Raw genomic sequence first — 21078 nt, forward strand, 5'->3', positions numbered from 1 at the left:
ACTATATACCAAGGGGAATGCCTGCTACTGCACCCATGTCTGGGACCAACTGGTTTGTGCAGAAACCTTGAAGTCAGGACCAAGCCCTTCAGCACGTGCCAGACCACTCCCTGTAGACTTTAGCAACACTAAACAACAGTACCAATCACCAAACACTTCTACAAATTCAACAACAGCCTATCAGCAACCAACTTAGCTGTCCATGATCCCTTTAAAAATAATGCTGGTGGGGGATCCTTCCTGCTGCTGAATGTGTGGTTAAGAGATGACTTTCGCTGGAGTGTTGAGCTCCAAAATATCAGCACTGGCCTCAAATCAGCATTACATACTAATTGATGTAATGATCAGCCGACTCTACATACTTCCAGCAGAGGTTCAATGTGCACGCTAACACCCGACCAATATTGCATCTAGCACGACTCACGTCAGAAGTGTGCATGCATGCTGCGGACTCCCTTTTGGACCTCTTACGGCACTCGAGCACCCAAAAAATAGGCGCAGAGAATGTGAATTTTGCATCGCATTTCTGTTTACTAAAGATGCTCAGTATAAGAAATCACATTTTCTAGCAAATTCTCAGTTCAGACAGTTATAATATATGCACACACAAACACCAGATATTTCTAAACATGATATTTAACAGTTATTCTTTTAAAATATTAGTCAATTCTTGTCATTTATGTTGCAGATAGTTTGTAAGCACATCATAGTATAGGTGCCAATATCTGCAAGGAGAGGTAACAACCTTGTAAATGTCTAACATCTTCCACACTGCATCCTGCATAAATGCATACAAGCTTTGCTGAGATACCGAATGTCAGGTTTTACACATTGTACTGTACACATTTCTGCCAAGCAGTGTAATTTAAAAAAAACAAACTCGTGTTTTCAGGATTAAACAGACTGTTATAACAATGGCATGAAGTTCACATTTAATATTTACCCAAGCAAAATAAAGACAGTTGCAGGCGTCAAGAGAATCTCATTGCACGCAATGAACTTGAACAGGCTCTGCTGGTGTGTTGTCATCTTGTCTAAAAAGGATCGCACCCATGGTATGGAATTAGGGCCAATAATCTACAAGAAGCAAAACAAAGAAAGGTTGCTGACTGTGTTGCTTTAAAATTATCAGCCATAAAAATCAAGCTAGTTTCTATTTGGCAGTAATACCATACTTCAGTGCCTTTTAGAAAGATGTGAAAAATTGTGAAGTGTCTTTCACACATTTCATAGTAATACACTTTAAATAGGAAATAAGGTAAATACAGTTGATGTCTTCCCAACACGTCTGCTGTTGTACAGGGTACAGTTCGAAACCTCTGGAGTACAGCAAATGTAGGCCATCAGGATCAGGCATCATTAACATTTTTCCTTTCTGTATACAATATTGGGTTTAACACTTTTACATAAACCTAAATCTCACACACACAAATGCACAGTTATGATGGCACTGCATGGAGCAAACGTCACATTACAATATTCAAAAGGTGAAAGGACAATGCTCAAAGGCTGAAATGAACCCCAAAGAACACCATTTCCTTCCAAACCGAGGAGACTCAGCTATTTTCAAACCAATTCCATAATGCAACAAATGTAGACCTTACAGAGAGAAACCCACTTTATTTCTGGAATTAGTTATGTGTTTATGTTGTCCTGCATAAAATATTTTCTTATATTTAGTCTTCACAATTTCACTTGAAAATTAATTCATTTTAATACAATGACCAATATGCTTTAAGTTAAGCTTTACCTGGGGAAGGAAAGTTCAATGGTTGATTAAATTTAAAAAATTCAGAATCAATGAGTGTGTTGCTAGAAGAATGATGCTTTTGGTACACGTGTTACACTTTAAGTTCCCAATCATCCTATTAAATTCAATATGGGAAGGCGGTAGTGTAGTGGTAATGACACTGAGCTAGTAATTTGGCAACATGGATTCAAATCCCACCATGGCAGCTGGTGGGAATTTAAAATCAATTAATTAATTAAAAATCTGGAATTGAAAGCTAGTCTGAACTGAAAGCATGGCTAGTGCCATGAAACGATCATCAATTGTCATAAAAACCCATTTGGTTCACTAATGCAGTCAGTTAATGCAGTTTCTTTCAGGGAAGGAAATCTGCCATCCTTACCTGGTCTGGCCTACGTGTGACTCCAGACCCACAGCAATGTGGTTGGACTCTTAACTGCCCTCTGAAATGGCCTAGCAAGCCACTCAGTTGTCAAGGGCAATTAGGGATGGGCAACAATGCTGGCCTTGCCAGTGACACCCACATCCCATGAAAGAATAAAAAGCACTTCTGACCCAGTTACCCCTTCATATTCCAGTTAACTAGATCATTTCTGTGGACAGGCCCAATTTGTAGTTTTCAACCAAGAAGCTCGAAGCATCTGAAAAGCCTTTGTGTGCAGTCATCCAGAAAAAAAAAGGACATACACAATTTTTCCAAGGACTCAAAGCTAAATAATGGTATTCTTTTAGCAAGGTTATAACTAATACAAAGCTATAAAGCAGAGTATGCCTATTCAACAGAACATTGCGCTAGCTTTAAAATGCAGCAACAACACATGCTTTGAATCAATGACTTAATTGTGCTACCTGCCTAATCATAGTTTGCATGTAGTTACCTTAAACCATATCATAAGTAATTAATTCATAATGTTCTTACTTCTAACATGGTTTTAAATGAAAAAAGCTAATTATAATTTGGAAACAATTATAAGCTTGACCTTCAAGAGATACAAGTCACTTTAACACTGATTAGATTTAACAGTAAAATAAAATCCTAAACCACTTCACTGACGAACTTCACCTCAAGTGCAGGATTTTTAAAAAAATGCAACTCATCAATATTTTTAGATAGCTGGAGAGGATATCCACCATTTTCTATGTGCCTCAAAACAATTTATAAGGGTTAACATAATTCAGCGGGCTGCAGCAAGTACCATATCTTATAAAATACATAAAACCATGAGATCATCTCCCTTGGCATTGCTCACAGTTCGTCTTTCGATTTATTATCTTATAACAAAAAAATAAATCAGAAATGATTTGAAAAATCACAGCAGCCATCTTCTCAACATCCAGTTCTAAAATTATCAAAAACCTTTTGCTAACAACATTTTCAATGATATAACCTTTTAAAGCCACTACTTAAAGCTTCCTTTGCTCAGATCTTACAACATCTATGTCACCATACAAAAAACCAGACAAGAAAACATTTTATTCGTTTGTGTTACAAATGCTCCAGGGGAGGGAGGGGAATGGGAAGTTGACCAAAGGCTGCCAGACACGTACAAGTCCAGTTGATTTTCAGGAGAAAAAACTGTCAGACACAAAAAAGGGCAAATCAACGACAAAATGAACAACAACAACTTATATCTATATAGCACCTTTAGCACGGTAAAATGTCCCAAAGTGCTCCAGAGTAGTGTGATATAGCTAAATTTGACACCAAGCCACATAAAGCAATATTAGGGCAGAGAAGCAAACACGTAGACAAAGAGGTAGGTTTTAAGGAGCATCTTAAAAGTAAGAAAGAGAGGCAGAGGGGTTTAGGGAGGAAATTACAGAGTTTATGGCTTAGGCAGCTGAAACCATGACCGCCAACGGTGGAACAATTAAAAATTGGGGATGCTCAAGAGGCCAGAATTAAGTGAACCCAGATATCTCATAGGGCTGGAGGAAATTACATATAGAGAGATGAGATCATGGAGGGACTTGAAAAGAATGAGAAAAAGGTAAAAAAAAAGAGGCATTGCTTAACCAGGAGCTAATGTCAGTCAGCAAGCACAGGGGTGATGGGTGAACAGGACTTGGTGCGACTAAGGATAAAGGCATCAGAGTTTTGGATGACCAAGTTTATGGAGGGTAGAATGTAATGTCAGGAGTGCATTGGAATAATCAGGTCTAGAGGTAACAAAAAGGTATGGATGAGGGTATCTGCAGAAGATGAGCTGAGGCTGAGGCAGGGGCAGAGTCAGGCAATGTTATGGAGGTGAAACAGGAGGTCCTAGTGATGGAACAGATATGTGACAATAGCTAGTAATATAGTCAGCTGAAAATATGAGGAAATAAAAAAAAAAGTGAAGTGCAATAAAAGGCTACTTTGTCTATTGACTTGTCCCTGTAGTATTTCAATTCAGGTCACTCCAGCATTTAACTACATCTTCAACTCCTTTAGTAACTTCAATTCCACAATTTACTTGCAGATAATAAGATCTAGCGTAATGTGGTGAGGACATCACATGGTTTATGCTCCATTTGGCGCACATATCCCTGAAAGGTCTGCCCATATACTGTGGCCCATTGTCAGAAATAATTTCTTCAGGTGCACCGAATAGATTGAACATACGAACATATGGCACTTAATGTGTCTACAATGACCATGCTTGAACTGTCTTTTACCTGTCTGACAATTGGAAAATTAGAGAAATAATACGCAAGATAAAGTCGTCGCCAATCACGGAAAATAGATTAGTGGCGATTTTGGATCAAGGGACTGACGGAATCCCATGAGGGTGCAGAGGTTCTTTACATTGTCGTGGCTGGTGGCTCTGGCATGCCTCGCACATCCTCACTAAACTTTTCGATGTCATCATTGATTCCTGGCCAAAAAAAGTGTCTTGTTCGCTCTATGCCCATATGGCCTTGGTGAAGTTGTGACAAGATGTTCTGTCGGAGCATTTTTGGGCACAATCACTTGTTTTCCTTTGAAGGGGACGTCTCTCGAGATACCGAGTTCATCTCTATAAAGCCAAAAGCACCTGAGGGTTTCGGGCACCTCTTTTACTGTATCAGGCCATCCTTCTATGATGACTCTCCACAGTGCCTTCAGTTGTAGGTCATTGGCTGTTTCCGATTGTAGTTGGTCACATTTGTACTTACCAAAATGCAATAGATTTTGAGCACATCTTCCACCTTGATGTCCATGCTGTCTACTTGCAGATCCAGTGGAACGTCTTCATTCTTGCTCGGGTTTGACAATCTGCTCAGCGTATCAGAGGTGACAATTTTGGTACCCTGTTTGTAGCAGACCTCGAAGTCGTACCCCTGTATGTTCACTAAGAGTCGCTGTAGGCGAGGTGGTGCACTTGCCAATGGTTTGTGCCAGATCATTTCCAGTGGTTTATGATCGGTTTCCACAGTGATCGCTTTACCAAACTACTAGGTGTGGAACCTTGTGATCCCAACACCAAAGTAAGTGTTTCAAGCTCTATGTTTGAGCAATTGTATTGTACCGAGAATAAACATTTGGATCTGAAAGCAACTGGTTTGCCATCCTCTAGGATGCATGCTCCTAGCCCTTTTTGGGAGGTGTCGACTTCTAGGATGGTCTTCCTTGGATCATAGTACTGCAGGGTACAGGTTTCTGCTGACAACGCTTGTTTGAGACTCTCAAACATATACGGATGGTCCTCCTGCCATAGATATGGTACGTCTTTCTTTAAGAGCTTGCTCAATGATGATGCGTTGTCAGAAAAATTTGGAATATATGGTGCTGAGAAGTTGAAAAATCCAAGACATCTCTGTAGATCTTCTTTGTATTCTGAAGTAGGCATATGCCTTACATCTTCGACTTTGCCTGGGTCAGGACTGATTCCGCAACCTGAATAGATGGAGCCAAAGAAATTGATCTGCCTTGCATCCACCTGTAACTTCTTGCTGTTAAAAACAAGCCCTTTGCAACTAGCGACTGCCATCAGTGAATGAAGATTTCAATCATGCTCTTCTTTGGTTTTCCTCATTACTGCAATATCGGCAATGCATATACATCCAGCCACGATTTCTATAATTCTGTCCATATGCTGCTGAAACAGATCTTGACTGACAGATAAACCGAAAGGTAGTCTCTGGAAGCAGTATCTTCCAAATGGTGTCCTGAAGGTGGTGACTTCCTGAGATTCCTTAGCTAGGTGTACCGACCAATATCCATGTTTAGCATCCAACTTGGAAAAGAATTTGGTTCCTGTGAACTTGGGATTCAATTCCTGTAGTATTGGAATCTTGTGGGGGCATCTCTTTAAGGAGAGGTTTAGACGCCTCCTACATAGACATACCCTGATTGTTCCATCCTTCTTTACCACGCACATAATTGAGCTGCACCAGTCTGCGTGATGATGCATACGAGGAATGATGCCATTGTGTTCCATGTCACGCAACTTGCGCTTAAGCTTTTCTCGTATGTGCATGCTGCGCTTTCTGGGACGGTCGACTGACAGAATTGCATCCTCTGAGGTGCAGTACGGCATCGCCTTTGAAATTTCTTATGGCTTTGAACCTGTCCAGGTACATTTGTTGTGGGTCATGGACTGACACAATGCGGGTACCCTTGGTCTCTTGTGCTGTAATGGGCGCTTTGGTGACCTCATGGATAGTCACAATGTGGTAGTCCTGCTGGTCCGCTTGTGTGTACCAGGTAAAATATTTGTGGTTTCCTTGCCGACTTACCATAGCTGCATTGCATTGTTAGTGTGCCACTGTAAGGGATGGGTAACCCATTGTGTGCAGTTAACTTTGCAGTTGACGATTGTATCATTGATATCCAATGACTCCAGTACGCATCCTTCAGGATTCGGACTGGTAGGATATTTGCATTAGCTGGTGTCAATCTTAATCCTGAGTGTGTGTTGGCCAACTTTCTTTGGGCACATGATGTTAATAGTAGCAAAAGTTTCCAGTTGTTTGACTTCATCAACACAATGTGTTAGGTTCACAATGTGAAATGCCTGCTCGTCTTCTGGCTGAGAATCGCTCCACTTTGAGCCTCATCTCGGGTCTATTTTGCTGCAGAATGTGTGCATCAGTTTGCGTTTATGCAGGACTCCAGCGCTCTTCTTGCTGCTGCTGCCCTGTTGCTGTGCCAGTCGTCTGTTTGTGTCCTATTGTGACTTCTGGCCGTGTCTTTGGAGCCAGATTTCTTTCATAGGCAGGCCCAGTGTCCTTGTGCACCGCACGGCTTACACAGATCTTGAAATGCAGTACAACTTTGCGGTGAGTAGGACAAACCACACAGCTTGCTTGCTCTTTTTGACCTGGTTATCGTGCCGATACTGTGAGCTGCACCGAGTGCTTGCAGATGCTGTTGTTCAGCTACAATAGCTTTGCATTTCCTGCCATCTTCTAGCAGCGCATCAATGCTCTGACCTGTCTTTCCCTCCCCACCACCCCCCAAGAGGTCTTTTTAAAATGCTTCAATAGGTGTTGAGACAATCACCAGTGCGATTATTCACTCCAACAGCTCAGTCTCTGAAAAATCACATTAGTCACCCTTACTACAGCATCTACTGACAAATTGATCTATTGATTCCTGTAGCTGTTGCCTGCAGGGCATCAATTGCAGGCAGTGAACTCTAAAATTCACACTTATCCGGAGCTAATCTTCTAGCACTTTCCATATCTTTACGGGATCTTTCTGATTCTCTTCAGAAAAGCTAGAGGCATTGATTCCGTGTAACCACTCATTTCCAACTGCTATCAGTATTTTAACAGCCTGCTTCTCTGGTTCTACAACCGCAAAGCATAACTGCATTCTTTGTTTGAAAAGTTTGAACTCATATCAATGGCCTTCCAGTTTATGCTGGAAAATTTGAAATCCATCTTTCTGCTGTTCTTTTGCTTTCTGCTCTATATTTAATTTTGTTCAGCTGTGTGTCTTCAACACTTATTATGATTTTTCTATTTGTGGTTTGAAACTGGTTTAAAAACTTGTTCTGTTCACTCTGCGCTGATCTCCCTTTAAGAAATTCTCTTTTATTTAGACTAGCCGCTTTGGTGGACAGTAACAAGTACTTGACAGTGTTCTCTGTTGATTTTGCTTCCAGCACTTCAGTTGTATGTTTACACAGCTGTTTGATAGGCAGTTCAAGGGTTTTCCCCTTTGTTTTTTTTGCTAGAGTGTATTTGTGTTCTTCATGCTTGACTGGTTTAAATGTTTTTTCAAGCTTTGGCTGCATCAATGGAGACTCTGATGTTCAGGGGTTTCCCGCGCTTTATTTTTGGATGCCTCCTGTAAAGGCATTGACCTCAAACAGCCTGAGGGGGGAAATTGGGTTATCCCCATTTTTTTCCTCTCCCACACAGCCTTTAAAAAAAATAAATCACTTTTTAAGCACTTCAAAGCTTTTCTTTAAACCAGGATTCCTCGATCGTCAGTACAAAGACTCAGCCGCTCAGAGGAACTGATTTGCAGCCTGTCGTTCAGTGCTCTGTCTCCCACAGCTGGAGGTATGTTTTTTTCTTCTTTCCACTGTTTGCGCCTTTATTTCTTTTGAACTCTCTCTTTTGGCTGCACAAAGTGTCACTTTCAAAGCTGTTTTACCCATAGTCTTCAAGCTTAGATCTGGTCTTTTCACCACTGTTGCCACCACGTCATGGGTTTCGTTGTGTTATCTTAAGCAACACAATGAGGTGCGTGGAATTCAGTTCGTTGAAGTTTATTAACTAAACTAGTATACATAATACAGAGCAAAACTATTTGGAGAACCTTTGTCTAGGGTGTTACAGTTGCAGAGTGGCTATGGCTTCTAGTCACATGACATCTTGGTATTTGGCTCATTAGCATACTGAGTTCTTAAAGGGACATCACTCTTAAGGCGATCATACAATATACATCTTCAACTCCTTTAGTAACTTGAGTTCTATTATATACTTGCAGATCACTTATAATGTTAATCACCCACTTTTGAATTTGTTTTAGTAAATTTAAGTTACTGTAAGCAGACGTAAAACTAAGTTCCCTTGTCCAACTTGTCTGACTAACATTAAAGCAATATTATATGTATATAACACTTCATATTTGGGGGAGGTGATGGTATAGTGGCAACGTCACTGGACTAGTAATTCAGAACCCAAGCTAATACTCTAGGGACATGGGTTCGAATCCCACCATGGCAGATGGTGAAATTTGAATTTAATAAAATAAATCTGGAATTAAAAGCTAACTTAACGGGGACCATGAAATCATTGTCGATTGTTGTAAAAACCCATCTGGTTCACTAATGTCCTTCAGGGAAGGAAATCTGCCGTGTTTACCTTTACCTGGTCTGGCTTACATGCAATTCCAGACCCATAGCAATACGGTTGACTCTTAAATGCCCTCTGAAATGGCCATTCAGTTCAAGGGCAATTAGGCATGGGCAATAAATGCTGGCCTAGCCAGCGATGCCCATATCCCACAAACGAATAATAAAAACTTCTACATTAAACTTTTGGTTAAACTCTAGAGCTTAACCTTTTCAGATCTTTACTCATAACTCATCTACTTTACACCTGGGATCATTTGTGTTGCAGTCTCCACTCTTTCTAATGCATTGTATATCCCTTCCTGTAGACTTGCATTTCAGTGCTCTGGCTATGGACTCCCAACATTTTTTTTTTTATTAATTGCTTTTCATGTTGTCTTGACACTAAAAACAACAAACCCACCATCATTTGTCAGTTTCCTTTCAAAGCCTCTCCTTTGCCAATTATATTCTCTGCATTGCATATCAATATTGTTTTCCTTTCTTGCAATAGACAATACTTTGTATTTGTCTACAGAAAATTTCACTGTTTGTCTGCCTACATACATGATAGGCCTCAATTGTGAACTGCATCCTCCACTCTTTTAGGATCTGAAAATTTTACAACCGTGGAAACTGATTTCTGCATTGGAACAAGGTCCTGACTTTCAGATTCAACTGGGATCTCACTGGAATGGTAGCATGGAATGTCCTGACACCCACCTCACACCCCAAGCCAGGCCACCAACCTCAGGTGTTGGGAAAATAAATCAATGCAACTTCAAATATGGGAACGTGCACTCGACTTTCACCATCACTTCCAGCAAATGATATAATTGAGCTGCGATTTGAGTCTTAAATAAGCCAACAGCTTTTAGTTGGAATCTTATCCAGGGCCTGAATTGTCACTAAAGTCAGTTGGAGAAGAGATCTTGATTTTTAGGATTTTAACCCCCCCCACCCAATTCTTTTCTGCCTGTTGAAGGCATAAAAAAAATCAAGGCCATTAGCTCCATTCTCTGGAACTCTGTCTGACTTATCTTTCTCTCTACACTCGAAAAATCTCTTAAAACTTACCTATTTTACCGTTTTGTGTAATTTTTCATCTCTCCCACTGATGTCCAACATGGAATTTCCCCAGTGTGAAGTGTCTTAGAACATTTTCTACATTAAAGACACAACACAAACTGGACTAACTCCTAGGTCAAAATGATAGCAGAGAACAGTTTCAAAATGGTTTTGTACAATTTGATTGATGATTCACAGCTGCCTAAAGGTTTTAGTGAATGAAATCACTTGGGTGGATTTCATTTAATCAGCATTATGTACTTAGCAGAGTGTCTAATTTCTTAGTCTTATACCACTGCAACATTTGATCCCATCACAATTTTTGTGCCTAAAGTATGACAACTAAACTGTGAATGGCCTTTGGGATATGTCACCCTATGAACATATGTTCCACAGAAGACATTATCCATAATACACACAGCAAGTGTTTTTTAAGCACCAAACACATCACTATATGTTTATACTCTATTGATCTGACATAGCACAATCAAGAAAAGCCAATATGTACTATATAAATGTATTTTCATAAAAGGTGGATTGAATGAACATATCTAAACACAGCATATTCAACATACAAACATACGAATTAGGAGCAGAAGGCGGCCATTTGGCCCCTCGTGACTGCTCCGCCATTCAAGATCAAGATCATCACACTCCCATCTATCCCCGAAAACCCTTCATTCCCTTGCCTAAAAGAATCCATCTACCTCGACCTTAAAAATATTCAATGACCCTGCCTCCACCACCTTTTGAGGCAGAGAGTTCCAAAGTCGCACAACCCGCTGAGAGAAAAATATTCTCATCTCTGTCCTAAAAGGGCAACCCCTAATTTTAAAACAGTGCCCCCTAGTTTTGCCCTCACCCACAATAGGAAACGTCCTTTCCACATCCACATTGTCAAGACCGTTCAGGATCGTAAACACTTCAATCAAGTCTCCCCTCACTCTTCTAAACTCCAGCGAAAACAATCCCAATCCATCCAACCTTTCCTCATAAGACAATCCGCTCATTCCAGGTATCAATCTAGTAAACCTCCTCTGAACCGTCTCCAACGCATTTATATCCTTCTTTAAATAAAGAGAGCAAAACTGCACACAGTATTTGAGATGTGGTCTCACCAATGCGCTGTATAACTGAAGCAATTTAGATTGTATTCTTGAAGATATCTTACCGTTTTCAATAATAATTTGTACAAGTTTGCTTAACGACAGACAAAAAAACAATTATAAATGCCAAAGAAATCAGAAGCTTGACAATCACATTTTTGCAAGTTAGACACCAGCATAACAAAAGGATTCCATCTTGCCAAAAAGGAACAAGTACTAGCAATATTCCCCACCACCATCTATTGAGGTGGTGGGCAATATCAGTGTTGGCCAATCACACACATTTCAGCTTTCCCTGTACTATGGTCTAGAAGTGCTCCTATAGCCAACTGATTGTTTAAAAACAGTCTTTAAGACAGTACTTTACAAGAAAAATAAACTTTTTTCAGTAAGACCAGAAATTGACAGCATCGCCTAATCAAATAGATCGCATGTTGAATTGAAGGCCATTGGCACCAATCAGATGTTCCCTTTATCCAGTTAGCTTCCCACAAAATTGAGGCAGAAATGTATTCTGATGAGTTGATGGTTTCTGAGAGTTACAGGTGTGTTGATTTATTTTACATTTTACATATATTTATGTAAAAGTATATAGATGTACAAGAATGCAACAAAGGCAGCTTAAAAAACCTTTCCTCAAAGAAGTTTTTTTTAAGCACGATTGTTATTTATCTTACATGAAAGCTTATTTTTTCATAACTAATTGCAGAAGATTTTGGAAATAAGGAGTTGGGTCCTGCTGTGAATACATTAAGTTGCTTTATTTGAACATTCCCACTATTGCTTTTGCAGAATTGCCAAAATTTAGAAATAAACATGAGTCGCATTGGAATGACTTGAAGAGTTAGAGAGAGATCACCATATTTAGTATGATAGACGTTATGGACAGTTTGTGCTTATTTATAATGCCTGGCTATGTTTCCTAACTTTGAAAAGCAGCTTTCAATTTTGCATATTCATGAAGCTCTGATTGTTGCCATACAGTAGTCATGGAATGTCCCCACACCATCCATAATAGAGCAGTCAACATCCAGCTAATGTATGGAGTGGCATTAATAATTAATAGATTGGACACTCTTGACTACAGGCAGTCAGGTTCACCAGAACGCACAAAAAATTTAGCCTTCATTTTCGCAAACTGAGTTTTTGCACATTTTTAAAAAATCAAAATCCATTGCACACTGCAATTACTGCTTCTGGTACAAGAAAATGTTGTTTCGACAGAGTCAAAAGATTAAACTACAGACATTACTGTTGGTGATAATAGGAGAAAAATGTTGAACAGATTCAAATGACTTTTCACGGTTTACTATTTTAACGGAGGGCATTAAATGATTTTACATAGCTTAACTTTCTATCAAAAGTGTGCACAGAGGACTGTCAAATGAGCATGTTAACTGTTCTTCAACTATTATTATCAATGTCAAATTCTTGCCTCCTTAAGGTTGATCAGCATCTAAAAGAGGAAAAATGGGCTAATGTTTGGATAGGGCTCTTCATTGGAACTTGGTTCTTCAGTTTTACTTCAAAGGTATTGAATCGTCTTAGTCCCTTCTCAAGATACATAAAAATAAATTGTTTATTTAAGATAATTAAATTGGTATACCCGCAATTCATGTAACTCCATACCTGCCTCTGGGGCAGCTGCTAAAGCTCTCATTATACCTGCAATGAATTTCACACATAGCAAACTTATTCTAAAGAAATTTAGAAACTTAGAGACAGGATAGATGTGACAGTGATCCACTTTTGATTTGCCCATGCAGAATACAGTGCTGTTTTGAGATTACTGTAGATGTCAATTTTAAATATTTTGGGTTGCAAATTAACATGCATAAGAGGTCAGATTTACTGGACTGTGATGTTATACTGAAATACTTACAACTACTTTTTTAACATTTAAAAGCATCCGATACTCTTCCAGAAGCAAACATTTTTGGCCTGAAAGGCAGAATTAACATAATGCAATAATGGTCGTATCTGTCGAATCTAACCCATGTCGAAAGAAAGGCTGGATACTTTGTCCCAAATTTTGGCAACAAGAGGTTTGATGTAAGGATCAATGATTCATTTGCTGGACAAAAATAAAACTGGCACAGATCCTGGGTCTTTTTCACAAGAGCAGGGTAAAAGACTGTGTGCGTGCTCAGCACAAATATTTCTACCAAACCTGTCAAGCTAGGTTACATCCTCAAAGGCAGGTGGGGAATGAGGAATATGTGATTAATATACAAAGAAAATTCACTTGTCTCAAAGATGCCAAAGAATTTACAATTTTGAATAAATTATTTTAAATTTTTAACTGTCAGCTCTAAAATTGTATCAGCTCTATGAGTTAGTGAAAAAGTTCCATGAATCGTGGTCAAGTTTGCCCATGAATCTATTATTTACTTCACGTGGAGAACTTTAAGGACAACAGCCTGTCATCTCAGGATAGGCAGCTGATGCAACATGAGGGGCACCTGCTAAAGCTCTCATTATATCTGGAACGAATTTCACTAATAGCAAACTTATTCTGAAGAAATTTAGAAACTCAGTAATCGTAATTTTCAGGCTGACTGGGTGGCGATGGAGAGAGCATGTTTTCATGGAAAACATGGAACGTCGTTTTACTTCTGCATATCTTTAGTACTTTTAAATGCTCCCGTGATCGATGGTGTTAAAAAAATACACCAGTACCAGATTTATTAAGGCAAACATGTCCTAGATTACATAATATACAAAGGGAAATGTATTATGAGCAAAAATGAAATTGCTTGCACCAAAAGGGCTGTCCATCCATAGGGCATTCCATTACTTTCAAAGATTAAAGCTATAAAATCCCCATTTTCTCTTACCAAGGGCAAGTAAATTTCAAGCTTGAGAAAGTAATAAAACTGGTCAGTATTTCCTGAAAGTGAAATTAACTCTGTCAAGATCTTATTTGAAGTGATTTATAGATAAGCTCGACAAAAATGTAACAGAAAAATGTTAATTTCCATTAAACCACAGAAAATATAGGGAATACAGTACTTGTAGCAGTCACTGCTGAAATGAGAAATAAGAAAGCAGTACGTCTATTTAATTGCTAGAAAGTATACCTTTACATGTCTGCATTGTACAAGTTATCCCTGCTTGCACCAATTGTCCTCGAGTGCATCAACAACCACACCACAAAACAGCAGTTAAATACTGAATGAACAGTGGAATATTTTAAAATGAACTATAGCATTTTTAATCTAATGTCCATCAAATAGGTCAGAATTGTGAACAGTGTGGCATGTGTACATTATCAATGCAGCAAAAAATATCACTATCAAAACAAACAGTAGGAAAGATGAACATAGGAACAGGAATAGGCCATTCAGCCATTTAATATAATCATGGCTGATTATTAACTTTCAATACTTTTTTTCCTCCCCCCATACTATGCTCATATCCCCTTATGTTATTGGTATTTAGAAATCTGTCAATCTCTGCTTTAAATATACTCAATGACTGAGCCTCCACAGCCCTCTGGGGTACAGAATTCCAAAGATTCACAACCCTCTGAGTAAAGAAATTTCTCCTCATCTCGGTCTTAAGTGACTTCCCGCTTATTTTGAAATTGTGTCCCCTGGTTTGGGAGTCTAGAACCAGGGGAAACATCTTAGCTGCATCTACCCTGTCTATCCCTTTAAGTATTTTGTAGGTTTCAGTGAGATTACCTCTCATTCTTTGAAACTCTAGAGAAAACAGGCCCAGTTTCCCCAATCTCCTCTCTTCATAGGACAGTCCCACCATCCCGGGAACAAGTCTGGTGAACCTTTGTTGCACTCCATCCATGGCAATAATATCCTTCCTAAGGTAAGGGGACCAAAACTGCACACAGTACTCCAGGTGCAGTCTAACCAAGGTTCTATACAATTGAAGCAAGACTCCACTACTCCTGTACTCAAAGAAACATCAAAGAAAATGTTGAAATCTTCAATGCTGCACTTGCACAGCATAAAGCACTATTTGCAGTAGCTGCCTGGTCATTATTATTTCCACGAATTAATATTTGAAGGAAGGTATTTTAATGGAAGCAGCTAAAAGCCTTTAATGCACAATTTTGACAAACAGTATTAAATGAAAGGAACGAATGCCAAGTATGAGGCTTCCTGCCAAATGCTGTTTAAATGGCTTGTTGTGCTGAAACAATATGAAGATTAAAAACGTCTCTTGAATGACAACACATCAGAAAATAAAATTAATGCAGTACTTTCATTAGCAGAATTGCACCTCCATGTGTTTTCTTCTATTATATCTGTAAACCACAGTGGTACAATGCCTCTTGTGTCACAACAGGCTTTTAGGCAAATCTCCAGCATCTCAGCACACCTCTGTGCAATTCAGCCCGATACTGCTACTCTCTTTAATGAAAACAAACTAGGCAATAAACCACTTGTTCCCTAAAGCTAGGGCCCTCTTGGAACAAACAAAATTTGACAAAAGAAAATATTCTTTCATCTAAATGTTTTTTGAATCAATTACGTCCCAGAGATAAAAAGATATCTTTTTACAAATAGGTTTCTGATTTACTCAACAACTAAACAAATAACAAAAGGCAGAAAATTTTCCATACTACTTTATTACAATTTATTGAAAGCCTTTTTACCTCAATGCATATTATGATTAAATCATTTGTCAGCACATCAAAGGATATTTCATTTCTGTGAATTAAGCTTTCCAACTAAACATTTTTTCCACTAACTATCCTATTTAAACGGTATAATAATTTATGAGTTTGCATTTTCTGATTAACCATGAAGACATCTACAATTTTAACTTGGTGCATTGCTCATGCCTCTGCAATTGTATTGGTGCATAAGAGATTAAAAAAAAACTTTGCTGTATTCAACTGGCACATTGAAGCACATTGTTACCAGATGTTCACTGCATGTTCAAAATATGAAGTTGAATGATCTTTATTAATTTGCTAGCTCTCTGTGGCTTGGTTACTTTGAATTCTATCTCAAGGGCAACACAGCAGGACTAACTGAAGCAATGTTAGAAAAAAAAAATCAAAATCCTTCATTTGCTTACTTTTGCACAGAAAAGGTCCTAAATTGGAATTTTTTAGTGGATGAGAAAGTATCTAAAAACAAATAAAAGAGGGGAAGGGAAGAACAAATTTACAAACTTCCAATGATTAAAGTTCTACTCTTACATTGCAGTATGATTGAATAGTAAATGGAACATGCATAATGAAAATATTCTTTAAAAAAACACATCCGTCACTATGCTATAAGTGTATATTTATTTTAAATGGCACCATCTCTTTTTAACATCAAATGCCATGTCGAAATTTCACAAATCAGGATCAGAATGTTCAGTAAAGGCAAGTATGCTAAATCTTTAAATGGCAATTATTTCAGAATCAATCTGTGGAGTCATGCTACATGTTTTGCTTTAGGTAAAAGGAGAGCACAACATAACACAAACATGGAATAAAAACGTAACCTTCCTATTCTTAAGAGTAGTTATCCCAGGTGCTGGCTATATACTGTAGCCACATTATTTTGTCACTGCCCGAATAATCCAGCTAGATTGATTTCATTCAGCCAAACAGTGAGAATATTTTATATATTCTTTAATTTAATAGTCAAATGGAAATGCACCTAGGTTCCAATATTTTTGAAAGCTTATAATGAAATAAATGCAATTATAACAAAGCACAATATATCTTAGCTACTTTCTCCATAAACTTATGATAGCATTTAAATCTGCACATAATTAAAACAAAGAACCCTAGCATCTGCTGCAGAATTTAATTTTTAATTAGCATTCGAAAGTAAGTTTCCATTTAAGCACTTCAGATGAAATATGGTCACCTCTCGGATAACATTTTGAAATACAACTCATTACTTAGAGGTCTGTGTCTGGTAATAGGGGATTCAGTTGAAATTTTGTAATTGTTAATTGAAATGTTACCAACTGTTTGCCACATCCAAATCCCCAAAATTTGGGTCAGTAGAAACAAATCTTGTCAAATTCAAAAGCCTTCAGATAATCTGTAGCACAAATTCAGTAAGCAGCAGCCATGACATAAGAGCACTGAACACTGTCGCTACCTAGTGGAATTTCAGTACATTTCAATAGTACAAAGTGAAGAAATGGGAAAATTCTCTGAATTCCCACAAGAGGGAACTACAATCTTAATAAAATTACAGCACTGCTACCATAAAGTACAATAAAGCTGATTACTAAAAGCTTTCGATATATTCTTAAAACTTGGAATAAGTGTAACTGTGATGAAAGCAAATGCCCAGTTCTTAAATTTGTGCCGGCAAACAGCCAGTAATTAGGAAAGCTAATAGAATGTTATCGTTTATTGCGAGGGGCATTGAATACAAAAGTAGGAGGTTATGCTTCAGTTATACAGGGCCTTGCTAAGAACACATCCGGAGTACTGTGTACAGTATTGGTCTCCTTATTTAAGGAAGGCTGTAAATGCCTAGGAAGCAGTTCGGAGAAGATTTACTAGACTAATACCGAGAATGGGCAGGTTGTCTTATGAGGAAAGGTTGGACAGGCTAGGTTTGTATCTGCTGGAGTTTAGAAGAGTAAGAGGCAACTTGATTGAAACATAAGATCCTGAGGGGTCTTGGCAGGGTGGATGTGGAAAGGATGTTTCCCCTTGTGGGAGAATTTAGAACTAGGGGTCACTATTTAAAAATAAGGGGTCGCCCATTTAAAGACAGAGATAAGGAGAACTTTTTTCTCTAAGGGTCGTGAGTCTTTGGAGCTCTCTTCCTCAAAAGGCAGTGGAAGCAGAGTCTTTAAATATTTTTAAGGCAGAGGTAGATAGATTCTTGATAAGCAAGAGGGTGAAAAGTTATCGGGGGTAGGTGGGAACGTGGAGTCGAGGTTACAATCAGATCAGCTATGATCTTTTTGAATGACGGAGCAGGCCTGAGGGGCCAAGTGGCCTACTCCTGCTCCTAATTCATGTGTTCATATGTAAGTGAAACAAGCGAACTTTAAGAGCAAAATACTGATAGAAACTCAATGGAAGTAATATACTAGGGGAAAAGCACTGATAACCGAAAAGAACGAAAGACATACAAACAAGTTTGACTATAAAAGACCAGCTGGTCCATTGAGTCTACCCCATCTACCCCATGATGTCCAATGTTCCCCATCCACTACAAGTCATGTAATTCCCCTCGGAGAGATAAAACACATTAAAAGAAATTAGACTAATTCAAAGGAAAAAGGAGGGAGTCCTGGAAAATTCTGTCCTAACCCTGAAGGCAATCAGAATTAAGTATTGTTATTTCCATTCAAAATTACTGAGAAAAGAAGTTTGAATTCAGTTTGGAACTGCATTGGTACACATTATTAAAACATTTCATCAGATATTTAACATGTTAGTCTTTGTCGAAGATGAAAACAAGTCCCTTCACAATGTATTTTTACACAAACTGTAACTTACACTTTAAGTGTATAACAGTAATTCCAATTAGGAATATAACCTATTTTATGTCAATAGATAATGAACAGAAATGTCAATTTTGTCTTGGTTGTAAGTGCATTCAAACTGGCTCATTTTTAGTTAGTCAATTTCTTTTCTCACTCTCTAATTACAGATTTTCCTTTAAGTATTAAAAATATTTAATCTTCCTTTCATAAAAAAAAAATTCCTGTTCTCCTTTTATGGGCCTCTTGCCAGCAAATTCTGTTCCAGTTTGCCTCCTCAGTTACTGACACTGACATTCTGTGATCAGTCAACAGGATGCAGAATTCAAGCGTGGCAAAAATGAAGATCATTTTTTGTTGCCCAGAAACAGAAGCTTCAAAGTGAAACAAAACAGCTAAGAATCCAGAAAATTAATCTAACCGAGGCAAGTGAATTTGGTGACTAGTTAGCAGAGAGGTTGCAATTCACTGTCCTGATACGAATATTGAATGCTCATTACTTCAGTTATGAAGTCTTTCCCCAATTATTAAATTTAAAGTAAAATTACAACAAATATTTGCAATAAAATTAAGACCAGCAAGAATTCAAACAGAAATTTAGCACCAGTGATCCCAATTTTCATACAAACTTTGAAAAAAAAAGTGAGAAACCAACCAATCTAAAGTACTCTATTTTGAAATTACTTTTCCAAGTAATGTGGTTCAGTGGTTGTTCACAATCTACAGAAACTCTCATCACAAACAGTAAATGTGGTTTTTTTAAGCCTAGCGGGTTTGGCAGGCATTATTGATCACATTAAAAGCAGTTTCATTAGCATTCACCAGGAATGTTCAGGTTGATTCAAAGATCCTGCAAGTCAAGATACAAAATCAAAATGGTAATGTTTCCCAGCAATTTTTTCCACATCATACGTGTACTAGTGAAATCTGATTTAAAAAATCATCACTGTGGGTTAAAGCAGCTTTCGCTCATTTGCTTCACTTAAAGATTAGGGGAGATGATCAGTCCATACTGAAGTCTGGTCCTTCATGCTCCACTTATTATGCTTGCAATAAAAAAAAATGTATTTCTTCTCACAACTTGGCAAACTACTCTCACCCCCAGGCTGTAGACCTACCTACAGCTTACATGACATAAGTCACCAAAACAATAAACTAAGGTTGTACTCATAATTCTTTCATACAAGTAACATCTTGAAATAACGCTATTCAGTGATACATGGATGCTTATAGTGCTGGTCAACAAATTTTAAGGGGTGTTACCCACTTAAGCAACAGATTTTCATATGAATGTAATTATTAATATTTGCATATTTGCCATTGTAGGTTTAACATTAGGCTCCTGAATGGCAAATCATTAAGTCAGAGCCATGCATCCAATTTATACAATAATTTTGCTGTGTAGGAATTCTGCATGGGTAGAATTTCTTTTTTGGAAAAAAATTATATACCCACAGATTTAAACATGTGAATTTGTAGCTAACACTCTGGCATGGTTGCCTGAAGTTACATTCTCAAATTAGGAGAACACTGTTGCAATTGATAGTAGTTAAGGCAGTGATGTCAAGCGTGGGATGTCCTTGGAATAAATGCCAGCACGTATACTATTCCTAGCATATAAAAATAATATTCAGAAACACAAGGCATATTGGTCAGATTAAGGCAGATGAAGCAAAATGGGAATGGCAGAGAACCTGTACAATGTATGCAGAACTATGGGAAATTAAATTCAATACAGGCAAGTGCTACATATCAAGAAAACAATGTTGATGGCCTTACTTTAAAAAAAAAATCTAGTTCACACCATTTATTAAGAAAGTCTGAAGGAATTCTGAAAGTGACTGACGCAACACTCAGTAAATTCAGTCAATATGAAGCAAAACATCAACATGCAAAAGAATGCTATGCTGTATTGTCAAATCTCCAGAGCGAAGTCAGTGGTCATATGTTGAAACTGTATATTGTTCCCACCAGGCTGCTTCACAAGTACTGTAGCTAGCTCAGGTCATCAAGGCACAAGGGAAACACTCAAGCATCAGAAATAGTGAATAAAAGGGTCACAATGCTGATCCCTATCAAAAAATTGAGTTATAAAATAACAAGAAAAATCCAATCCCTCTAGCCTTGAAAGGATGCAAATGAGAAGCAACCTTATTGAGGTACATAAAATATGTGGGGATACGAAAGGTTAATCAAGGACACTATTTCAAGGCAAGTCATGGCGACCGGGCATTGGTACAAATGAAAAAAGGCAAGTTTGGGTTCATTTCTTCACAAAAGTGACAGATATCCGAAATAGTGTTTCTGGTAGGATAGCAAAGTCAAAATCTTGAACTTTACAAAAGATGCAATGATGGGAGGTGAAACTGTAGGTTTCTACAAAAAGTTGAGGTAGCTGCATCAAAATGCATCCTTCATTTATGATTTTTTTTGCCTGCAAAGGCTTCTCGCTGCCCAAGTAGCACTGACGGGAACTGAG

At 38.2% G+C, this 21078-nt stretch overlaps 1 protein-coding gene across 5 annotated transcripts in view; it reads right to left on the minus strand.

Moving 5' to 3' along the window:
* Positions 1-21078, minus strand: part of LOC137377724 (transmembrane protein 33-like) — a 169070-nt gene that overhangs the window by 114995 nt on the left and 32997 nt on the right. For all 5 annotated transcript variants that reach the window (XM_068047693.1, XM_068047689.1, XM_068047690.1 and 2 more), the window contains exon 6: positions 944-1077. In XM_068047693.1, coding sequence (XP_067903794.1) covers positions 944-1077 — 134 coding nt within the window. The remainder of the gene's footprint in view (positions 1-943; positions 1078-21078) is intronic.

This window comes from Heterodontus francisci, chromosome 15 (assembly GCF_036365525.1).
Source record: "Heterodontus francisci isolate sHetFra1 chromosome 15, sHetFra1.hap1, whole genome shotgun sequence".
Lineage (NCBI taxonomy): Eukaryota > Metazoa > Chordata > Chondrichthyes > Heterodontiformes > Heterodontidae > Heterodontus > Heterodontus francisci.